General features: G+C 48.4%; 1 protein-coding gene and 1 long non-coding RNA gene across 4 annotated transcripts in view; one reads left to right on the plus strand and one right to left on the minus strand.

Moving 5' to 3' along the window:
• The window catches only part of LOC142579333 (LIM domain transcription factor LMO4.2-like), a 103,981-nt gene extending 98,257 nt beyond the window's left edge, over positions 1–5,724 (plus strand). For all 3 annotated transcript variants that reach the window (XM_075689408.1, XM_075689409.1, XM_075689407.1), the window contains one exon: positions 740–5,724. In XM_075689408.1, coding sequence (XP_075545523.1) covers positions 740–1,154 — 415 coding nt within the window. In that variant the 3' untranslated portion in view covers positions 1,155–5,724. The remainder of the gene's footprint in view (positions 1–739) is intronic.
• LOC142579334 (uncharacterized) overlaps positions 1–19,873 on the minus strand; it is a 128,033-nt gene that overhangs the window by 91,333 nt on the left and 16,827 nt on the right. The window lies entirely within an intron of this gene.

Here is a 19,873-nt window from a genome sequence, read left to right on the forward strand (position 1 = left end):
TGTAGTCGTTATAGCTACGAGAAAGATGACGTCGAGACTATACGAGTAAAGAAAGCATTCTGAGTGTTATCAAATAACTGATCTGCGCAGGTAGTTCTGTACATTGTGTCCCGTTCTGGTCATTCTGTATCTCTCTCTCTCTCTCTTTCTCTGTCTCTATCCTTTTTCTTTACCAACTGACTCAGTACACGTATATATCCCAAACACTATACGTCTCGCACTATTTGAGAATTTAATTCATCCGAACCTAACGTGCTCAAATAAGAGAAAGTTAAGTAAAAGAAAGCATATTTGGGAGCAGATAAAATGATGCCAGAATTCAGATTCCATTTAGCTAATCCAAATAGAATTCATTGCCGCGACGTTACATGTTTGCAACGTTTTTATGTTACTGGACTGCATGTTTGATTGCGTTTTATGCGACGCTTTTCCTGAGCACACGCCTGTGAGTCACGTTTTCTTGTGGAGTGTATATATGAACTTTGAGTGTTTCTCACTTGTCTGTGTTGGTTGTCTTTATGTTCTAGTGTCTTTGTGTTCTTTTCCTATGACCTTCCAATATTTGTAATTCTGTGAGACAAGGAGCAGCCGACGGCGCTTAATGGAGCGAACATCTCCTAAACATACTACATTAATAAAAAGTCAGCGTTGTGAAATTGATTTTGTTTTAAATTCCGTTTCGATGTCTAATTACAATTCACTGTTTTCTCACTGCCTCCTCCTTTGATATTTATCGCAGGTTCTGTGTGGGCGATCGCTTCTACCTGCACGACAACCGCATCCTCTGCGAGTACGATTACGAGGAGCGGGCCCTGATGGCTGGGGTGCCGCCGCCTTTCTACGCCACGGGTCCCGGAGGCGCTGGCGGTCCCGGCGGTTTAGCGGCGGCGCTCAGCCACCAGCAGGCCAACAACCCGCTCCCGGTAAAGCGTCAGGGGCAGCAGCAGCAACAACAGACTCCGCAGCAGCAAACGGCCATGTCTCAGCCGCAACCGCCATCGCAGCAGCAGCAGCAGCAGCCACAACAACAACAGCAGCAGCAACAACCACAGCCTCAGCCACCTCAGCAACAGCCGCACTCCGTCGACGAGCCGACCAGGGACGACCGCTCGAGCGGTTACGGCAGCGGGGACTCTCCGTACGACGGCCGGTAGCTATGGCGACCCCCAGCGCCGACCATGATCTGCGCTGCGCGCCCTTTCCTCGGCAACGGCGCGACCAAGAAGCGGAAGACCAAGAGGTAGATCCTTCCGCGAATGGTGGTAACTCGGCCATGCCTGGAATCGACGAGTGCTGTGGGCGGCCCCGAACGGGGGAACACGTGCTGCCCCCCCCAACTTCTTTTTTTTTTCTTCCCGAAGCCACGTTCGCCCGTTGTGACAGTTTCGTTCTGCGAACGCCGAGCCACAGAAGCTTCGGAATGGCCTCGCACATGCTTCATCATTCACTGTGGAACGAGCCAGTATGGTGTGATTCGAGGACGATGAATCGTGCTGTGGTTCTTCATCAGTGGGACGACAGTGTAGTATAAAGAGAAAGAAAAACGAGGAGTGGCTCGTATTTTCACGCAGGATTGCGAAATTTACAGCTATATTGTTTCGCGTGGCCTCGATGCTGCTGTTCACTTTTGTCTCACCTGAGTGCATTTCATTTTAGTGTCGCTGAAGAGCGTGGCTTTACATTGACTAAGCCAAACTGAGATGATACTTTAGACTTGCATTATCTTTCCTGTGTGACACTATTTTTCTTTTTCGTGAGAGATAATTTTCTAAATTAGCCCCGATACCTTTCTCAAATTTTTCTGTAATATTTAGTCACTGACGATGAGTCATTTGGCTTGTTGCCTCAGTACGGTAGAACCCCGTCGCAGCAAATCCGCTCATGGTAAGCATCAGTCCCTGTTTATTCTTTGTATAATTTACCAGGCCAGAATAGTCTGCACATCCGTGAGAACACTCGTCTACAGCGCAGAAATAATATGCGTAAACGTGTGTTTGCGCCATCTAGTGGAGGTTAGTTAGATCAGAAAATTTCCATCTTAGCAAGGAGTTCCTTTCCGGCAAGGCCGCCGATAGCCGCGCTGCTGCCTCTTCAAGGAAGGCAGCTACTTTAGTGAGCGATAGGTAAGCACACCTTGGCTTCGAATCTGGGCGACTGCAGAGGCTCAGCTCGTCAGGCAACGCATGCTTCAAAGAAGTTGACCTGAACGAGCAGCACACGGTAGCGAACTTCAAAGCGCACCGCTTACGCGCTCTACAAAAATATGCTGTGAGCTGTGCATCCATCAACCAGACCTGTCAAAAACTGTTAGCGCAATGCAGTGACGTCGGTTATGGTGTTGCGCATCATGCACACACTTCCCTGGAGTTGAATATTTTGCACCGTTTAATATTTTGAAACTCCATTTAGAGCGCTTACGTGAACACGAAAAAAAAAAAAACTGGCAGAATAGGCCTGTCGGACTGAGGTTGTCCTGTCGAGCTCATCGGTGCGCCGAGCCAATGTCGGGTCGGGCTCGGTCAATCCCTATCCGCCTGCGTTGGTTAGCTCAGTCAACGCTTTCGGTAGGACCAGTGATGCGCGTCCAGCAACGAAGATCCGGACGTTGCTTTCGCGAGTTCTTTTCTTTTTCTTGTTTTCTTTCGTTCCACACCTTGACGAATTGACCTGCCAAGAGCGAGCTCGTGTAAACTGTCTCAACCACACTTTTAACTGGACCTGTAAATGGACGTGCACAAAGAACGACGAACACAAACCAAACCGCAATGGTAGGCGTAGATAGTCTATGTTCTAGGTTCCTTCTTGGCGTCACCAGGACTCACTGCTGAAATAAGAGTTTTCAGTGATTCGTGTCTAGCGATAATGCCGCTATAACGCATATTTAGCTTTCTCCCAGCTTTTTTGCTGTAATGGGGTTCTAGTTTCGTTTTCTAATTACAAAGATGCGTAAAATTCAATGTGCATTTTATCATTGTGTTCTGATTATATGAAATTCGTGGGTGACCAACGTTTCTTTCTTTCTTTCTTTCTTTTTTTCTTTCTTTCTTATTCTTCTTATTATTTTATGCCTGTTGACCTTGCGATCTGGAAGCCAAACAAGGCGTTTCGAAACCACTTCTAGCCTCTCTAGCATCCCTTCCCTGTCTTGAGGTCGTGACTAAAGTATTCTAAATTGACATTGCTATAAAAGATGTTTTTTTGGTTTGGCTGTCTCGTGAGTGATAAGTACTTAAGGAAGGGTTGCAGTGATGACCTGCTTGTAAATACGGAAACACCAAAAACCGCTACTCTTTGTCCACATCGTCTCTCATGGTTCAAGAACGCTTGCCTCCCATCACGCATCCCTCCACGAGTGCGCCCGATTTGTGATGAAACTCATCTCTTCTCACATTTGTGACGTATCGTCGACATCTGCCTGCTGTTAAGCAACTGTTGGACCTATCTGCGTTGTGTGACGAAAATATGTAGCCTGTGCTGAGCAAGTCGGCCATCGCTACTGGAGTTCCTCACATGCCTGCTTCAGACTGTGTGTGTGACACGCGCTCCTCGTGGACAACGATGACACGTGTTGGACAGCAACAGCGCTTTAAATGCTGTACTGGATAAGCTGTCACCGGCTTATATTGTGAGGGCTAGTCCAGGGACTGATCTGGCTTTGTGGAGCATATGTTGTCGCCCAGAGTGCAAAAATGGCTTTCTTTCTTTTTTTGTTTGTTTGTTTGTTTATGAAGAGCAGCTCGTGTATTTATCTTGTTTCGCGGGTTCTAGTACAAGCAAAACCAAAAGGTGTGTAACGCGATAATTTCTGTCATCTTCTAAAAAAAAACCAAGAAAAGGATCGCGTAATAGAGGGTGGAAATTAGGTTCCACTTCTTTTTTTTTTTTTTCACCCATCCTAGTAAGTCCTTTACTTGTCCAAACCGGGGAGAGGGTAGCTTATTTATTCAACTTTTTTCTCTCAGTCACAGTTCCTGATGCTGAAGTTTCCAAGGGCATTATGTTTAGTGAGTACAGAGAAGAAAGCATGCGAACCTCTTGTCGTTCGAGCACATGTGGGCGTGGCCGAAAGAAGCGGGCGTACAGGCCACTTTCACGAAAGAAAAAAAAAAACGTAACTATCGTTGCGGTTTCCTTACGCTGCCCGCTTTCTGCACCCTGTAACGACGGGAGAAAAAAAAAACAATGGGTGCCTTGTGAGAAGTATTTTGTACATATTGTACACGCTTTGTTCATTATGCTAAGGGAAGTTTCCTTTGTTGGCCGGACTCTCCTCTCCCGCAATTGTTTGTTCCTGATGCGTCCGAGATAGGCGGCTGCCGGCTATGTGTGTGCGTGTGTTTGTGTGTGTGTTTATGTGCGTGTGCGGCCGTGCAGAGAGGATGGCGTCAGATGTAATTACACAAACTGGCCACGGCTATGCTCAGCTATTGAATGTGCATTTCGCGACGGCATTATTGTCAATAGCATTGAAAAATGAAAACGCCAAAGACGTGCCACTAGTAAATGTCGTGCGATAACGGCCAGATGTTGGATCCTTAAATTGCCGCTTTGACGACAGATTGTCATACTTTCAACTTTCCCATTTGAGAGCAGTGGAGAGCCACCCTTAGTTAAAAGCAGTGGAGAAACAGTTAAACTGAGAGCGTCTTTCCTGCTTCTTTATTTTCCTATAGCTACAATCCTCTTACTTATTTTGATTTTTTTTATATTTCTATTTTCTTTCTTATACATAAACGTTGCTTTCTAAATTCACGTGGCGCAAGAAAAAAGAAGAAAGAAAAATTAAGATTGTGTCGTTTCGGCGCATTTGAAGTGGTGCGGACCGTACGGACAGACGTGCAATAATCTCAAGTCAAGCAGTTACTAGTCAAGAGGTATTCCTAACGGTTTCGCACTCTCTCGAAGCACTGTAAATTTAAATTAAACGCTAGAAAATTTCTTCCGTCCCGTGTAACCAGGTAAACGCGAAGAGTCGTTGTTAACGGAGGCAAGAAGTCGGTCGTAATATTTATCAGTCTTCAGTTAGTGTCAACAGCTACGCCTGCACATATACAGAGCGAAGATAATTTCTGGAATTTTCAAGAAGTGGATTTGTCAGCTAATCGCGGCAAAGCAATTAATATGAAACGCTGGAAGATATTCAATTCAAGAGTGAAGCTTGAGATTGAGGAATGTGAAGAAAAATGATTCAGTCGAGACTCCAAGCATGAATTAGTGACAACTGCTGTTTGATTGATGCAACTGATGCGAACAGCTTATGGTGCAGCCGCTAATTAGAAATGCCGTGACAGATTTTGTACCTTATTTTCTTCATGCCCGAGCATCGGCGTCGTGCATGACACGGGTAGCAATTTGTACGCGAAAAGAACCTGGTAAAGAGGGGTGGGAATGTGAAAGTGCTTTATCTTCATGACGGCCAACTGTTTTGAATGGGGTGTTCACGTGAGATCTAGTTCATTCACCTACCCATTGTTGTGCAGTGCTCGGATCAGTGCACGCGGGCGTCAAGTTCACAGCGTTGAGAGTGCTGTCTGTTTCCCTCCAAAGTGCAGTGATTGACCATGTTTGCTCTTTTTTTGAATATAATACAATGCTACTTCCCAATTTGTGTGGCCCATTCTTTTCGCTTCTCTTAAGCCTCTACCTTTGTGCAGAGTCATGGGACGCCCCAGTCCTGACGGCAAAACTCGGAGCAATAAAAGTCTGTGTTGTACCTTTATCGAATATTAAAGCGTCAGCCTCTGAAAGTCCTTCCGCTGCGCTTTCTCCGGGAGTATCAATTTAGTATTGGTGGCTCACTGCACATGGCTTTCTGTTCTTGAGCACGAGGTAATAGGTTCAAATTGCTACCACTGTGGTAGCAATTTCTTCAACTTCAACGCAATTTCCAGTGGCACCGGAATCGAAAGGTGCTTTGTATTGAGGTGCGCGTTGGAGCGCACCAAGTGGGAAATAATAATAACCTCAGAACCGACACGGCGGCTTTCCGATTTAAAGGGACCCTAAAGGAAAATATTAGGCACAGTTAGATTTAAAGATCAGGCTTATGTAGCAACAAATTCGTCATTTGTAAGCGAGTAAGAAACAACATGGAAAATCGGAGTGGCGCCATTTGTTGTGGACTGTGGTACCTTTTATGTGACGCCATCACTGGCTGATTCACAGAGAGCGACATAGAGGGAGGTCGCGTAGACATTACGTCAACTCGTCATCTATGACGTGGGTGGTTCAAATTGAGCAGCAGCGGGACGCTCGGCGGCAACTTTGTAGGCAACAAAGTAGCATATCGCCGTACCGAAAGCGACGTTAGACATCTGGACGAGTGATCTGTCGGTCCAGCTCGACTTAATATTTACGTTCAGTGTCAGCGTGAGATAGTTATATTGTAGTAGGATGATGCTCTGCATGATGCGTCTGCTTAGTTCGTCGGAGCAGAACACGCGCACTTTCGCAGACGGGCGATCGCGGTGCATTAAAGCCACCTCTCAGGCCTCCTGCCTACCGGGGTTTTTATACTGTTTGCCAAAGTACTCGTTTTACAGTGGGTCGGAATATAAGCGCGCTGACTGACTCGCAGTGTGGGGCTCTGCCGATTAACACCTCCGTTACCACGTGAGCAAAGCATAAAAAAGCACAAATAAATGCAGTTCTCAGTAGTACCTGCTTTTTTTTCAACTGGATTTGTTACTTTGAGCGCTTTTCAGGAGGTGACAGGCACCTGCGCACCAAAACTGGGTTACGCTTCGTTGGCGCCAAGTCGCTTGACTTGTGCTCGTGGGCCTGCAGGAGTGGCCGAAGGCTAATTTGGAGTTTTGAAACTGGTATGCGATTAAGAAACTCGACCGACAGAGGGCTGAGGGTACCGTTATCGGGGCTTGGCGCTTCCCCTGCGGATGTGTATAGACTTTATCAGAGAGTCGCTGTGATTTCTGGGGTATAGCTGTAAAGTTTGTTCGACTGCTGTGAACGCACAGGGAACTCGAAAGCACATTAGCAGCGCGTAGGCTTTCAACCAGTGAAAATAAGTGTATCAGAGCTTATATACCGACTTCGTGTGCTCCTAATATACGTTATATAAATGACGCGCGCAAAAAGCGCAGTTGCAGCACACATTCCAGCGTGGCTATGGCCGGGCGCTTTACAATCAGGTTAGTGTGAAATCACTACACTGGAAAAAAAGAGAGAGAGAGATCAACTTTTTCTATTAGAGTTCAAATTGGCGCGCTCGGGTCAAAATTGCAGGTACCTTGATTTTGACGGTGGCGGATATAGGGCGGTTGAAGGGACGTGACGTCATATCGTGTCGTATAGCAAAACCAGAGTTTTATCAAAACCGAGTGGAAGCAGTTTAAATAAACACTTGATTGTAGATGGAGGTATAGACAAAAATAGCAAGTATATGAAGGTTTTGGATACGTCTCGAACAGAGAGTCGAAAGATATCGAAGCGAAGTAACGAAGCAAAAAAATGCCAAAGGCATGTCGCATGCGATACCAGGCAGGAAGCGTATGGCGGTTGTAGAAAGGCATATGAAGGCGGTGTAAGGGGATCGCCACTCGTATCTGCAATCCGACCCTTGAGTTGGTGCCCATACGACGGCGTCCGTGTGTGAGTGAACGCTCAAAGTAACGACCAACCGACACTAGTGAACGTGCGCACATTTGAGTGCGAAGGGCGCTGGTACCCTGTTCCCGTAGCATTCAACTTTAAACACAGTCATGTGGATATTAAGAATATACTTTATGGTAAAGTTGAAATCAACAGCAGTTATTAACATATTCATTGAATAACCACAAGGACAACCTATCCTCTTAATGAAACCATTACTCTCCCAGATACTCGCTTGAAGTTACTAGAGAAAGAGGCATTTGAACGAACCAACTAGTTTGCAGCAATAACACCAAAATGATGGTCATTATTACGGACATGGCAGCCAGAACTCTATACCAATGAAGTAGAGTGAACCACGATTTGTAAGAGTGAAGGAATATCGAAGAAAGTATATGGTTACTGACTAAAATCATGTCCGGTGGGCTTGCCTGCATTTGAGGAAGGGACAAATGTGAAAGGTGGAGAGTAGAAGCGGTAAAAAATAGAGAGAGAAAAAAGAAAAACGAAAGGAAGACACTTTGACCAAGTTGCACCTGATTTGCTACTCTACAGGGCGGAGCAGTGGAAGTAGGCAGAAAAGAAAGAAATTAAAAGAAAAACAATCAATGCGCGCGCACACACAATAGTGTTCACAGCGTAATCAAAGAAAACAATGCACATCGTCATTAACGTTACTGTAATCACAAGGGCTCACGAATACCAGTAGACTTGAGGCGCAGCAGCAAGTAATTAGCGTTCTACACGTCTTGCGTCACCGACCATGCGAGGTGTTTTGCTCCAACGGTCTCTCTCGCAAGTCGCTGAGGCTATCACGGAAGGTGGCTTTCTCCTTGTATGTTTCCTCAGGGACAGAAACACCGCAGGTGTTCAGTGTGACATCCGCAAGAAAAATTACTGCAGATGTCAAATATTTGCCTAGAGGAAACGAGGTGTGCCAGGGAACTGGGACGCAATACTCATTGATGGTGTTTTGAGAACCCAGGCTTGATAAGCACACTGCTGGGTGTACGGCGACGTTGAAAAAAAAAAAGAAAAGTCGCAGTTTCGCTCGAAAGGCGAAGCGTCGATTGCGATAGCAAATTAGTAGACATATATACGAAGTAAGGATAGCTGTTTTATTGACGGTATAAACATGCAAACATTCGCTTGCCAACTAAATAACAAGCATGGTGTCAGCGCGCACAGGAAAACATGAACAAATCACACAACGACGGCGAACACTCGCTGTCAAAACTTTGGCTTGAGGAGGCGCGGCAGCAGCAGCGAGCAAAGTAACCTTGGGTGCTGTCTATCGCCTCAGCGCAAACTGAGCGGCATAAACGCAGCACGCACAAAGGTATGAGCCGTCGGCGCACCTAGACTGTGCGTTCAAGATAGTGCGTGCGCGGCCGCACAACACGCGGTTGCTGCCGGAGTACAGCGCCGCCTCCTCCGCCCTACCCCGGCGTTCCGGCGGCGACGGAAGACGGCACGCTTCCTCCCCACTTTCATCCCTTGCGCGCGTGAGATTTGGCCGCGATCGGCGGCCCCCCGGCACGCGTTCACTGGCATATACATCACAAGGCGCGGGCCCACGGTGTTATTGCCTTAAGCATTATATAAACATCACAGCGACGGCAAAAATGCCGTCGCCATTAAAAATGCACCTGGAGTGTTCATATAATTGATACTGCAATAAAAGCAAAGCAATATGCTTTTCCCGTACAACTGAGATTGGCAGTAGTTGTAATCCAGGGGTATATTGCACGCGGTACCGCTGACGTTCGGGCTCTTGCTGACCAACCTCCGCTTCAGTCGCATGTTGACGGAACCGCTCTAACAAGACGTATACGTGACGTATAGGTATACAAGGTGTATACGTATACACGACGCTGGCAAAGTGCGTACTCGCCTTAGGAAATCAAGCACAATCTTGTTTTCCCAGGCGCGATGTTGTGACGCCATATGTAGCGTGCGCTCGACCGACGAATGACGGTTGTTGCCAATAGATGTGCGCGCACCTTGTGTCTCTTTCCGCATTTCTTATTTATTTGAATTTATTTTTTTGCGTTATTACACCAATGACAGACAAGAACAATCGGGCAAGATGGCTAACGCTAAGAAAATCTTGGTATCGGAAATAAATTTTTGAGTAATATTACACGTCTCGGAGGCACATATGACACATAACAGGTTTCAAGTAAGAGGCTGCCCGTATCAATTTAAATGTTAGTTATACCTTGCTATGGTAAGACAAAGAAAAACGCGGCTTATTAAATAAGATGGATTCAGTGTTGTGTAATGATATTTGTTAAAGGGTTCAAAGTGCGAAGGAACGCTCTCAAAGTGAACTCAGAAATAATGAATGGACGTAGGCCGTTGATGTTCACTGCGTTGGGGCAATTTAAACGTGTTTTCAACATTATCTTGCATGTTAACATGCGTTTTACGCATGCCTTAGCGCATGCACGGAGCAGCAAATGGAAGGCATAAGGGGCAGGTGGCGGCAAGGTTCAATAGCCCAAAAATAACGTACAGCGCAAAGGACCAGGACAGCGATAGACGACATACACAGCGCTGTGTATGTCGTCTATCGCTGTCCTGGTCCTTTGCGCTGTACGTTATTTTTGATCATGAATTACCAACTAGCCCAAGCAACCACCCTAGTTCAATAGCCCCGAGGCGCCCCAATTCACAGTGTGATCCTGCAGCGGCCTCAGGCAGAAACAGGACGCAGTTTGTAGGAGGAAACAATAACTAGCACGCGAGACAGGCTCGTTTGCTCTGTGCCGTATTGTTTATTCGGTGGAAGAACCCAGTTGAATTGAGCCTTGACTGCGGCAAACGCTTTTGAGCGGGGATCTGAGCATGGCGGGAAACGTGCTAATCGTTCTTGTAACGCCTGGTGCCTTTTTCAAGGTTCGTGCCTGGGAGCCATTAAAAAAAAAAAAAAACAACCTCTGAGCTCAGTGAACTGCCATGCTTCCCGCTTCCGCTGCAAGGTGTGCGTGGCGCGAAGCGGACGGCGACGCGCGAGCGCGTCGAACCATAGCAAGCGAGAAACGGCTGCAAATCACCGGAAGCTCTCCAGCTATGTGGATCAGGCGAACGCTGCATCCGTTTGCCGAGCATCGGCGCGACGTTTTTCACTTTGTATGTTTTCACGTCGTGTAAGAGAGAGCCAAATATTGAACGATACGATAACGTGGCATGTATGACGCCATCCGGCAGCTCTTGGTCGTTCCTGCTATCTATGAGAGCTGTATCTTCTGCTAACACGGCTGCTGCACAAAACACTCTTCGATCAGAGCCGCCGCCCTGATTTCCTTTGTTGAGAAGCTCCTTCTCTTACCGACCCGAGTGTCGTCCCGATCGCCTGAGCCATCTGGACCGTGTGAGCTACAACGTACTATTGCAAGCAGCGCGAGAACGGCACTAAGATTGAAGGGACACACGACACGGGCGCTCACTTGCAACTCTTTGAAATAGCGTGTTGTCGTCTTAACAAGTCCGGATAACCACCATGTTGGAGCTATAATAGTTCATTCCAAAATTAATGAACACGGACACGATGAGTGGGCATTTGTTTAAGCATAGAGTTTTATTCTACGGTTTCCAGGGGGAAACTAGGTGCTGTAATCCTATGAACACAGCGGACGGGAGGGTAGCACGATTTTGCATGGCTTCATTCACAAAAAGCACTGCGGCTTCTCTTTTCTTGTTTATTGTGGCAAAGCTGTGGGCACGGCTTATCGCAAGAAGCTTTCATTCCCATGGAAAAGAAAAGAAGCTGATTGTCTTACAATCACAATTACTACCATTCGATTAATAGTCTTTACTTCGTATTTTTCCGTCCATAAATAGTTATCATGGTTCTTGAGCACGTGTGTGACTACATCTGTGGGACTACTCGCCAATGGGCTTTGCTCGAAATTCGTGACGCTTTAGATTGTTCTTTTTGATTGTTATGTTCTCGGAACAGTACGAGGTGGTAATTAGAGGCCAATTGGAGCTAACCATAGCCCTTCAGCAAATTGTTAATGACACTTGCAGTAAGAAAGCCGAACATAGTTCGAAGCCGAAGGCGCGAATTTTAGGCAACTCTGTGCACTACCAATCACTATCCCGCTCCCTGAACCCCTGCAATTGCAGCGCGCGTATAGACAACATAGCGCCAGACATCCCTCTGGTATCATTAGTAGGAAACTGATGGCTTTAGTGCCTGAGCTCCCTCACTGGCATTAGCAATTTCTGAATATGCCATCAAGACCGTCGTATTCACTTACATGAGCGCCAAACCAGAAACACGTATTTCAGCGCCTTTGTCGCCACATTGATGGACATCAACGCAAGGCGGAATGATCACCATTATTTTGCCACTGCAACCCCAGACATCATAGCAATTCAGGGCTACCAAATCACAAGCAAGGTAGAAAGTAGTCTTTGTCAGAAGCACACGGGCCTACGTTACCTACGACTGCAAGGATGACTACTGGCTCTTTAGGGAGCTTCTTTGGTATGCCATAAGTTTCAAAACCCTAAGGAACGACAAGAACTCACGTACTCCCCAACCGGATGTCTATATTGTCAGGAGCGCCACGGGTACCGCAATACACTGCCGAACGACGCAAATGGTGCCTGCCCAGAGCAGCGCGTATATTTTTGCTAGAGGCGTACCTCGTTTCTTTATTTATTTATTTATCTATCTACCACTGCAAACAAATAGCCGTCGGTTTTCTTTTCAAGCGGAAGAATGTAGTGCATATTAAAGAATTCAGTGGCAGGCTAGTTGGTTCGTCATCGCAGAAATGAAGCCCCGCAAAACGGGTAATATAGGAAGGAGCCAACATACTCGAGACTTGGAAGCTTGGCTCAGAGCCTGGGAGCAACTTTAGGCGGCGCACATCCCATCTTTAGGAATCGCGCCAGATTACATGGAATGCATCGCCATTCGCCGATTGTATCTCATTTGCGCATATTAGTATGTTCTAAGGTAGTGAATGTTCACCTTGGATAACACATGTATGCATTCTATTTGTTTGGTTGAAGTGCGCGCTTGCTCGTCTTCTCTGGGGTTCTCTCGGTGTTTGTGTATCTGTTGTCTTGCAATGTTGTGCTGTTGGCTTGCACCCGGGCCACTTCCTGAGAACGCCTGCTTTGGGAAGGCGGTGGTCGGACGTGGTTTGGCGAAAGAGAGAGCGGCAGGGGTTCTCGCGCCAGCACTGGTTCTGGCGAAAGCCATAAATCGCGCAGCGCGCCGCTATAGCGGCATCTGGAGAAGAGAGTCTTTGGGGAGTGTTTTGGTCGCGCCGAGGTGGCGCGGGCGGCCAGGGTGGTTCGAGCGGCGGCCACCGTCGGTGTGAGTTACGCAGCCCGGACACATGGTCCCCTGCCTGGGGTGGGGGGGGGGGGAGAGAATATGCGTGGCTGAGCGGGCAGTGTGGTCTAAGACGAGAAACAACGGACTGATCTCGTCAAGTGCCCGATCGGAGCGATGGACTGCCCCGAGGCCTTTGCTAAGCCGCATTCGTTAATGTGAACTAACTTTCTTTGTTTGCTATATACTGAGTGCAACCGTTAATGTCTGTCGGTAAATACATTCAGTTCAAGTTATCGACATCCAGCATCTTTAGTCTCGGAATACCGAAGCAGAGAACAGTGCAGCGGCTTAGGAAAATGCGAGAACGAACGAAAACACCAAGAAAGGAGAGCACGGCGGAGAAAGAGAGAAGGAAAACTTATTCATGTTTTACTTATAATATATAATTTAGTTTTCTTTCTTTTTAGCTTGAATATATAATGGCTCGATACGAATCTATGCACGTACAAATTAGTGCTACAGCGCCGTGAGCCACCTCTCAAGATGAGTCATTAATCCACCATGGAAAAAGTTTTAAAATCAGAAAAGCTTCCACTCACTTCAGCAAAGAAAGGGAAGCCAGTTAGTGACTAATCGCGGGAGCACTGCACATACCCTACTGAGATGATGTAGGAGCTGCAGTGGCGTTACATACAGGTTCTTGGCGAGCCATCGCGAGTGCTTAAAATTTCGAAAGAAGGATCGCGAATGAAACAGTTCCTCCTCCCACAACATTGCCATCCTGGCGCCCTTATCAAAAACTTTCCTGTTTTTTTTTATGATGATGATGATGATGATGATGTATAGGGTCTTTTGGCGCAAGGGCCAGTCAGCAGGTTGGAGCTTCGCTACCGGTCAATAGGTAAAAGTGTGTGTCATAGGTAAGGCCTATTCTAAGGCGGCAGAAAGTGACCTTGGTTCGCCGTGTTCTTGTTATTGGTGCGTAATTTGCTAAGTGTGGCTTAATTAAATGGAGTTTATTGTAAGTTTCAGCGTCCCACACCTGTTGCCAATGTCTTGTAATTTTTTTGCACAAAAATAGTTTAGCTCTGAGGGTGGGATACCTATGGTGCGAATTTTCGTTGTAACGGATTTGGCAATTTCATCAGCAAGCATGTTGCCCTCGATGCCTTTGTGGCCAGGCACCCAACATACTATGATATGCTGATTAGACGAATATAATTTGCACAGGAGTGAATATAGATTAGTGAGTATGGGGTTCTTGAGGTTCTTAGGTGACCTGTTTTTTATTATTATTATTTTGTACCGAATGAAGTGCAGAATCGTAAATTGTATAGCGCAGGAAGTGCAAAGAAGTAAGAATTGAGTGCTAGGGTCTTTGATGCAGGTGTCCGCGATGAACAAAAATAGAGATAAGAGAAGAAAGAAAGAAGGAAGGAATGAAAGAAAGAACCACAGATGATGAAAGGCGTAAGGCGGGCAATGCATGCCCGCGCTGTATATAAAGCTCGTGCCGAAGGAACGCCATCATCAGCAGGAGTAGGGCGGTCGGCTGGCCACGCGCAGAACGTTGAGCGAGGCCGTAGCGTGTTATGCGTGCGCGCCGCGCCTCACGGCAGCCGCCGCCGCAGCAGCAGCAACAGCGGTAACGCGCTCCTCCGAACCGGAGCCGCGCGTCCTTGGTCTCCGCGCCGGCGCGGCGGCGCAGCATGCAGACCACCAGGCCGGACAAGCGTGCAGCACGCGGATTTTGCTGCGCAAAAAGCAGCGCTTCGCGGACCGCCGCTCACCCACAAAGAAGTGCATCATAGTCGGCGGTGCCGAGGTCACGCACAAGAGATCACCCCCACGGGAACCGAAGAGATTCTCGTGCCCGAGACGGGACTCCCAGCGGACAGGACTTCTTGTTTCTCTCTCGAGATGGGGGCGGCGGCGGCGCTGAGAAGAGCTGCTCCGCTCAAAGAAAAGAAAAAAAAAAAGCAAGAGGGGGAGGGGTTGAGGGATGGGGGAGAGAGACCTCGCATGCGTGATGAGCTTTGCGTGGCTCCTATATAACGGAGCGAGCTCGCGCGGTTTTACAGCGCTGCTGCTGATGCTCGCCCCGCTCGGCCGATGGCTTCTCTCTCTCTCACTGGGACGGAGCGATGCGAGCGAGCAAGAGCGTGTGCACGTCGCGGCGTCGGGATCCGGCGATTCGCCTAAGTGGCGCACTTCCTCGCGGGGCGACCCCCGGGCGCAGAGCGCGGCGCACGCACTGCATTTGCGTTTCAAATGGAGGCTTTCGCGAGGGCGGCCCGCACGACGGATGTGGTCCCGCGGTTAAGAGCGGGCGTTTTCCGCCGGCCATGCTTCAATGCGGCGGCGGACACCCGAGACGACGTCGGCGGCGACGGCTTTTGGCGCGTGCGTGCTCGCGCACGAGCAACACCGAAGCGATTTCGGCCGCTCCTATACTATACCCCGCTCTACCCCCCCCTCCCCGCCCCCCTTTCGCTACCCTACGCGCTGCTTCACCGCCTTGCCTATCTTCTCGTATATTTTTGTTTAGCTTATTCCATTTGAGTCTTCTTATGCCGACCGGTCTACTGGAGAGGAGAGGTGAGGCTGTCTCTCTTTTACTATTTTTTTCAATTCTTAGAATCCGCTTTTAAGGCTTTGCGCGGAAACGTTGTAAAGGCGCCACGCTGGGGCAAATAGTGTGTAGGAAGAATGCTTTCTAATGCTCGGTTGTGCAGCCGTTCCTTCTTTCGGGGTGAGTGAGTACCCGGCATTCGCTTTTATTCATGTTTCTTCTTTTGCGGCATTACTGCTTTTACGGTATCCGCACGCGAGACGTTCTCCGATACCAAGACAGCTCGAGCGCTACTTTTCAAAAACAACTCTTGGATTTGAGTCAACACAGAGTTGAGCACAAAGCCTGCATGAGATGTTGCACGTTTTCGTCGGTGGCTATAGGACTGTCGGTGAGAGCGTGAGAGCAAGAAAAACCGATAGTGGAAGCTTGATGTGGGCGAGTTGGTTTTGCATACTTGAAGGAAAGAGCGCTATGACGACGCGGACTAAAAGAGGAACATGTACGATTGACAAGGCGACGGACAAGGCGCCTTGACCGTCGTACATGTTCCTTTTTTAGTCCGCGTCTTCGTAGCGCTCTTTTCTTCAAGTAACCAATAGTGGGATCGTGCAGCGAGTACTTAACTTCAGGCGGTAGTCTAAAGTTTTACTTTTTCTTTTTGCAGAAAGAGAAGAGAAAGCAAACAGAGGAAAGGCAGGGATATCAACCAGACATGCATCCAATTTGCTGCCCTATACGCTGGAGTAAGAGAAAGGTGAATAGAAGGAGGAAAAGAGGGAGAGAGTGAGCACTGACTGCACGAGGGAGGATGCACAGGGACATGATAAGCGGTTTCTTAAAGCGGCGAACTTCAAGTAGTGTACTAGTGCCCTAACGGCTTTTTATCCAGTGACGGATGTGGCCACGGCCCGTGTATCTTTGACTCAGAGAACGATCTCGAGTGCAGTCGGTTTAAGTTTGTCCGCACAGAGAGCCGTTGTACGTCGTAGCGAGGACAGATACGCAATAGGAGCTCGATGGGTGCTCGATGCGCACCTACAGGAGTCGCACATTAGGCTATCGGCCATTCCCATACGATAGGAGTAAGCGTTCTTGAACGCCTCTCCCAGCCACAAGTGGCACATCAAGGTTGTTTCGGCGCGGGAATGTCTAGATGAAAGTTGTAGCCGTAGTACGGGGTCCAATTTATGCAATCGGCAATTGAAGGCACTTGAACTTCACAGAGCTTGGGCAATTTGCGCGCAAGCAGACGAAGTTCCCTGGCCACGTCCCTCCGATCGCCAAAGGTGTCTTCGTGGACAGCTAGGGCAGCCCTGTCAGCAAAGTGGCTGCCGACGATGCCACAGTGAGCAGGAATAGGCAACAAAAGTTAACGAGGCCAACCAAATGCATGTCCGGTTACCTACTGGAAAGGAGAGGATCTTTGGGCAATGCATGACCGTGCACTTGGTTGGGGCAGAAAGTCAACAAGTCTCTTCATGGCGAGGACATCCATGTATGTGCGCAATATTTCTCAAATTTACTTTCCAGTAAGGTTTGTAATCCACTCGTACCTGTTCTTTCTTTAAACGAGTGTGCTTTCTGAGACATTGACATAAATTCTGGGGTTTAACGCGCCAGAACCCCGATCTGATTATGAGGCACGCCGTAGTGGGAGACTCCGGGTTAACATTGACCACCTGGGGTACCTTAACGTGCACCTAATGCACGGTACACATGCGTGTTTTTTTTTTTTTTTTGCCTTTAGTTGCCATTGAAATGTCGCCGCCATGGCTGGGATGTAAACCCGGGACCTCGCGTTTAGTAGCGCAACGCCAAAGCCACTAAGCCACCAGGTCGGGTGGTATTAAAAGGAATTCGGGACTCTGAGGACCGTTGAGTATCGATAGTTGCCCTAGCGGACGCAGTAACCACTGTAGTTTACTGTTTACGTAAACGACCTACTCTCTTACACGATTTTCTTCATCGTAACAAACGAAAAGAGAAGAAAAATGCCCAAGTAATGATTTTTGTTGTAGTCGATAATATCCTGAATAGAAAATCCGAGGTTCTAAACCCGTTGTCCTGACCTCGCATATTTTTAGGACTTACGTTCACTGTCGTCATGACGACGTGCAGATGATCATTACAGAGAGGAAAGGGTGTTATTGCTGCCACGTCTCACGACTGAGGTATCACAGCGATTTACGGCGAACCTAAGAAGCTGCTTAGTTAATGTAAAAGCTGTCACCATAAAGGCGACTTTTACACACACCCGTTGCCTCTGCATGGAGAGGGTTAACTGCATTTTATAAAACGCCTGCAAAGTTTTTAAGCGCATTTTTAAAGCTACCATATAAAGACAACCTATTTTGTTCTAGGCACGAAAAGGCAATACACATACTTATCAAGATGGTTCACAACTTTCTGGAAACGTGGCCCTTTGATGATATGGAGTCGAGCAAAGGATTTCACATCACGCCATTAACGCATGTTATGTGGACAGGCTTCATTTCAAAGAGACGACATACTAACATAACAGGGAGCAAGGAAAACATTTCTGGGCTCATGGCGAAGCTTTTAGAAAAGCCGCTCACAGAAACGCCCGCCGCCCTGGGGCGGAAATGAAGTGGCGGATTTAATGGACGTCGGCTGCGGAAGAAGTCGTCTTCGCGTGACGTGAGCTGACCACAAGCGGCCTGTGATGATCCGAAGTGGTCAGATGAATGAAGCGTACAAAAAGCAGAACGGCAGAAAAAAAAAAGCAGATGACTCAACGACTAACTACGATCAGCCGAAAATGACAGCAACGGCCAACGACAACACAGCAAGGAAATGCTGTATCTATAACACATGGACAACAGAGAAGCGATGACGTAGAGCGAAACAGAAGTGGCGGTAGCCGCTGTGTGCCTGTGCGCACGCGGGAGAGAGAAGGATAGGGAAACAGAGAGAGGGCGCAGAGGGGATGGGGAATCCACGTTCGAGATAGGGTCACTTCCGTTCTGAAATGTCTCTTGCAGTCCATTCGTCCACAACGATGCCCGCTATATACCTTGCGTAACGCCGAGCGGCCCAACGAAGATAAAGCCCGCAGAGCGGTACACTACACGCCTCGAAAACGACCTTTTCGCGGTTGAGGCAGAAGATTGCAGGAAAAAAAGGAAGTTAGAAAAAGGAAATGGAAGGAGGGATATCCTATTAAAAAAAAAAAAAAACAACAGCCTCGGAGTCCCAGCAGTGGGCGTCCACTCGCACATAGCTCCTTCTCGTTTCCGTCTCCCCGGTATTTCTGTCCGTCTATCGCCGTGTTCCTTCGATGCGATACCCGAGTCGCTATAGCCCACGAGCGAGAAGAAACGGCGCCTCCAGCACAAGGTATAATATCAGCGCGACCACTGGACGGAAACCCCGCGGACGCACGCCACATCAGTCGCCTGCCCTCCCCTCTCGGCCTCCTTCCGTGCCAGCGTGCGGCAGTAGCACATAGCGCCGGCACAGCAGGCGCCGGCAACCGCCATCCGCTGTCGTCGATTATTCCGATTTCCTCTTTCTGCCACTGATTCCTTTGGCACGGTGTGCTTTTGACGTTCTCGTATACTGCTCTTGTCTTTGTGCGCGTTCGTGCGGGCACGCGCGCGTGGGCGGCTGTTTCCTTCCTATCTTTCTCGTTCGTTCTATCTGCCAGCCTCTAGCTGTCCGGTGTCGGCGTCGTTGGCTGCTGCGGTTGGTCGGTATGAGGCCGTACGGCCGTCTCTTGCCCTGGAGCGCATCGGAATGGACGCAACGCGCTTGACCAGAAGAGAGCGCGCCATAGATAGCGCGTGTCCGTTGATGCTCTCGCATTGCCGAACCGCCAAACGGCGCGCTTTAAGTGCACCGCGTGCGTGCGTGCGTGCGTTAGCCAGCCGGCGGGCTTTCTTCTTTCCCCTCCGTTACGATCGGAGCGGAATCGTACATGAACGGGACAGAGAAAAAACACGTGGATACATATAGTAAACGAGAGGCGAGAAGAAAAGAAGCGCCTGTAAGATGAACTGTAATGAGATCTAAGCTTTGTTATGCTCTTCTTTCCTATCCGACAGAACGTCTTTTCTTTGCTGGCTCCGCTTTGCGCTCCTGTAACGGAACACGCCATAGATAAAGAGAGTGTATAGGGTCGGCCGCAGTGCCAAGTTTGGAGGAGAGCGGCCGATGTAGGTGTGTGCTGGAGTGGTCAGTAAAAGAAAAAAAACGCCGGCTTTTGTGTCCGCGGTGCGTGGAGCTCCCGTCCGCATGATTGCTACGGGCGAAGAGGGGTCGGGAGAGAAGGGAACGATGCCGATAGCAGGGGTATCACTGATGGCGTGGTTTAGTGGCGCGTGTCATCAATGCAGCGAGAGAAGAAAGCCCTCGAGCAGTAGTGTTGT

Source organism: Dermacentor variabilis, chromosome 4 (genome assembly GCF_050947875.1).
Source record: "Dermacentor variabilis isolate Ectoservices chromosome 4, ASM5094787v1, whole genome shotgun sequence".
NCBI classification, from domain to species: domain Eukaryota; kingdom Metazoa; phylum Arthropoda; class Arachnida; order Ixodida; family Ixodidae; genus Dermacentor; species Dermacentor variabilis.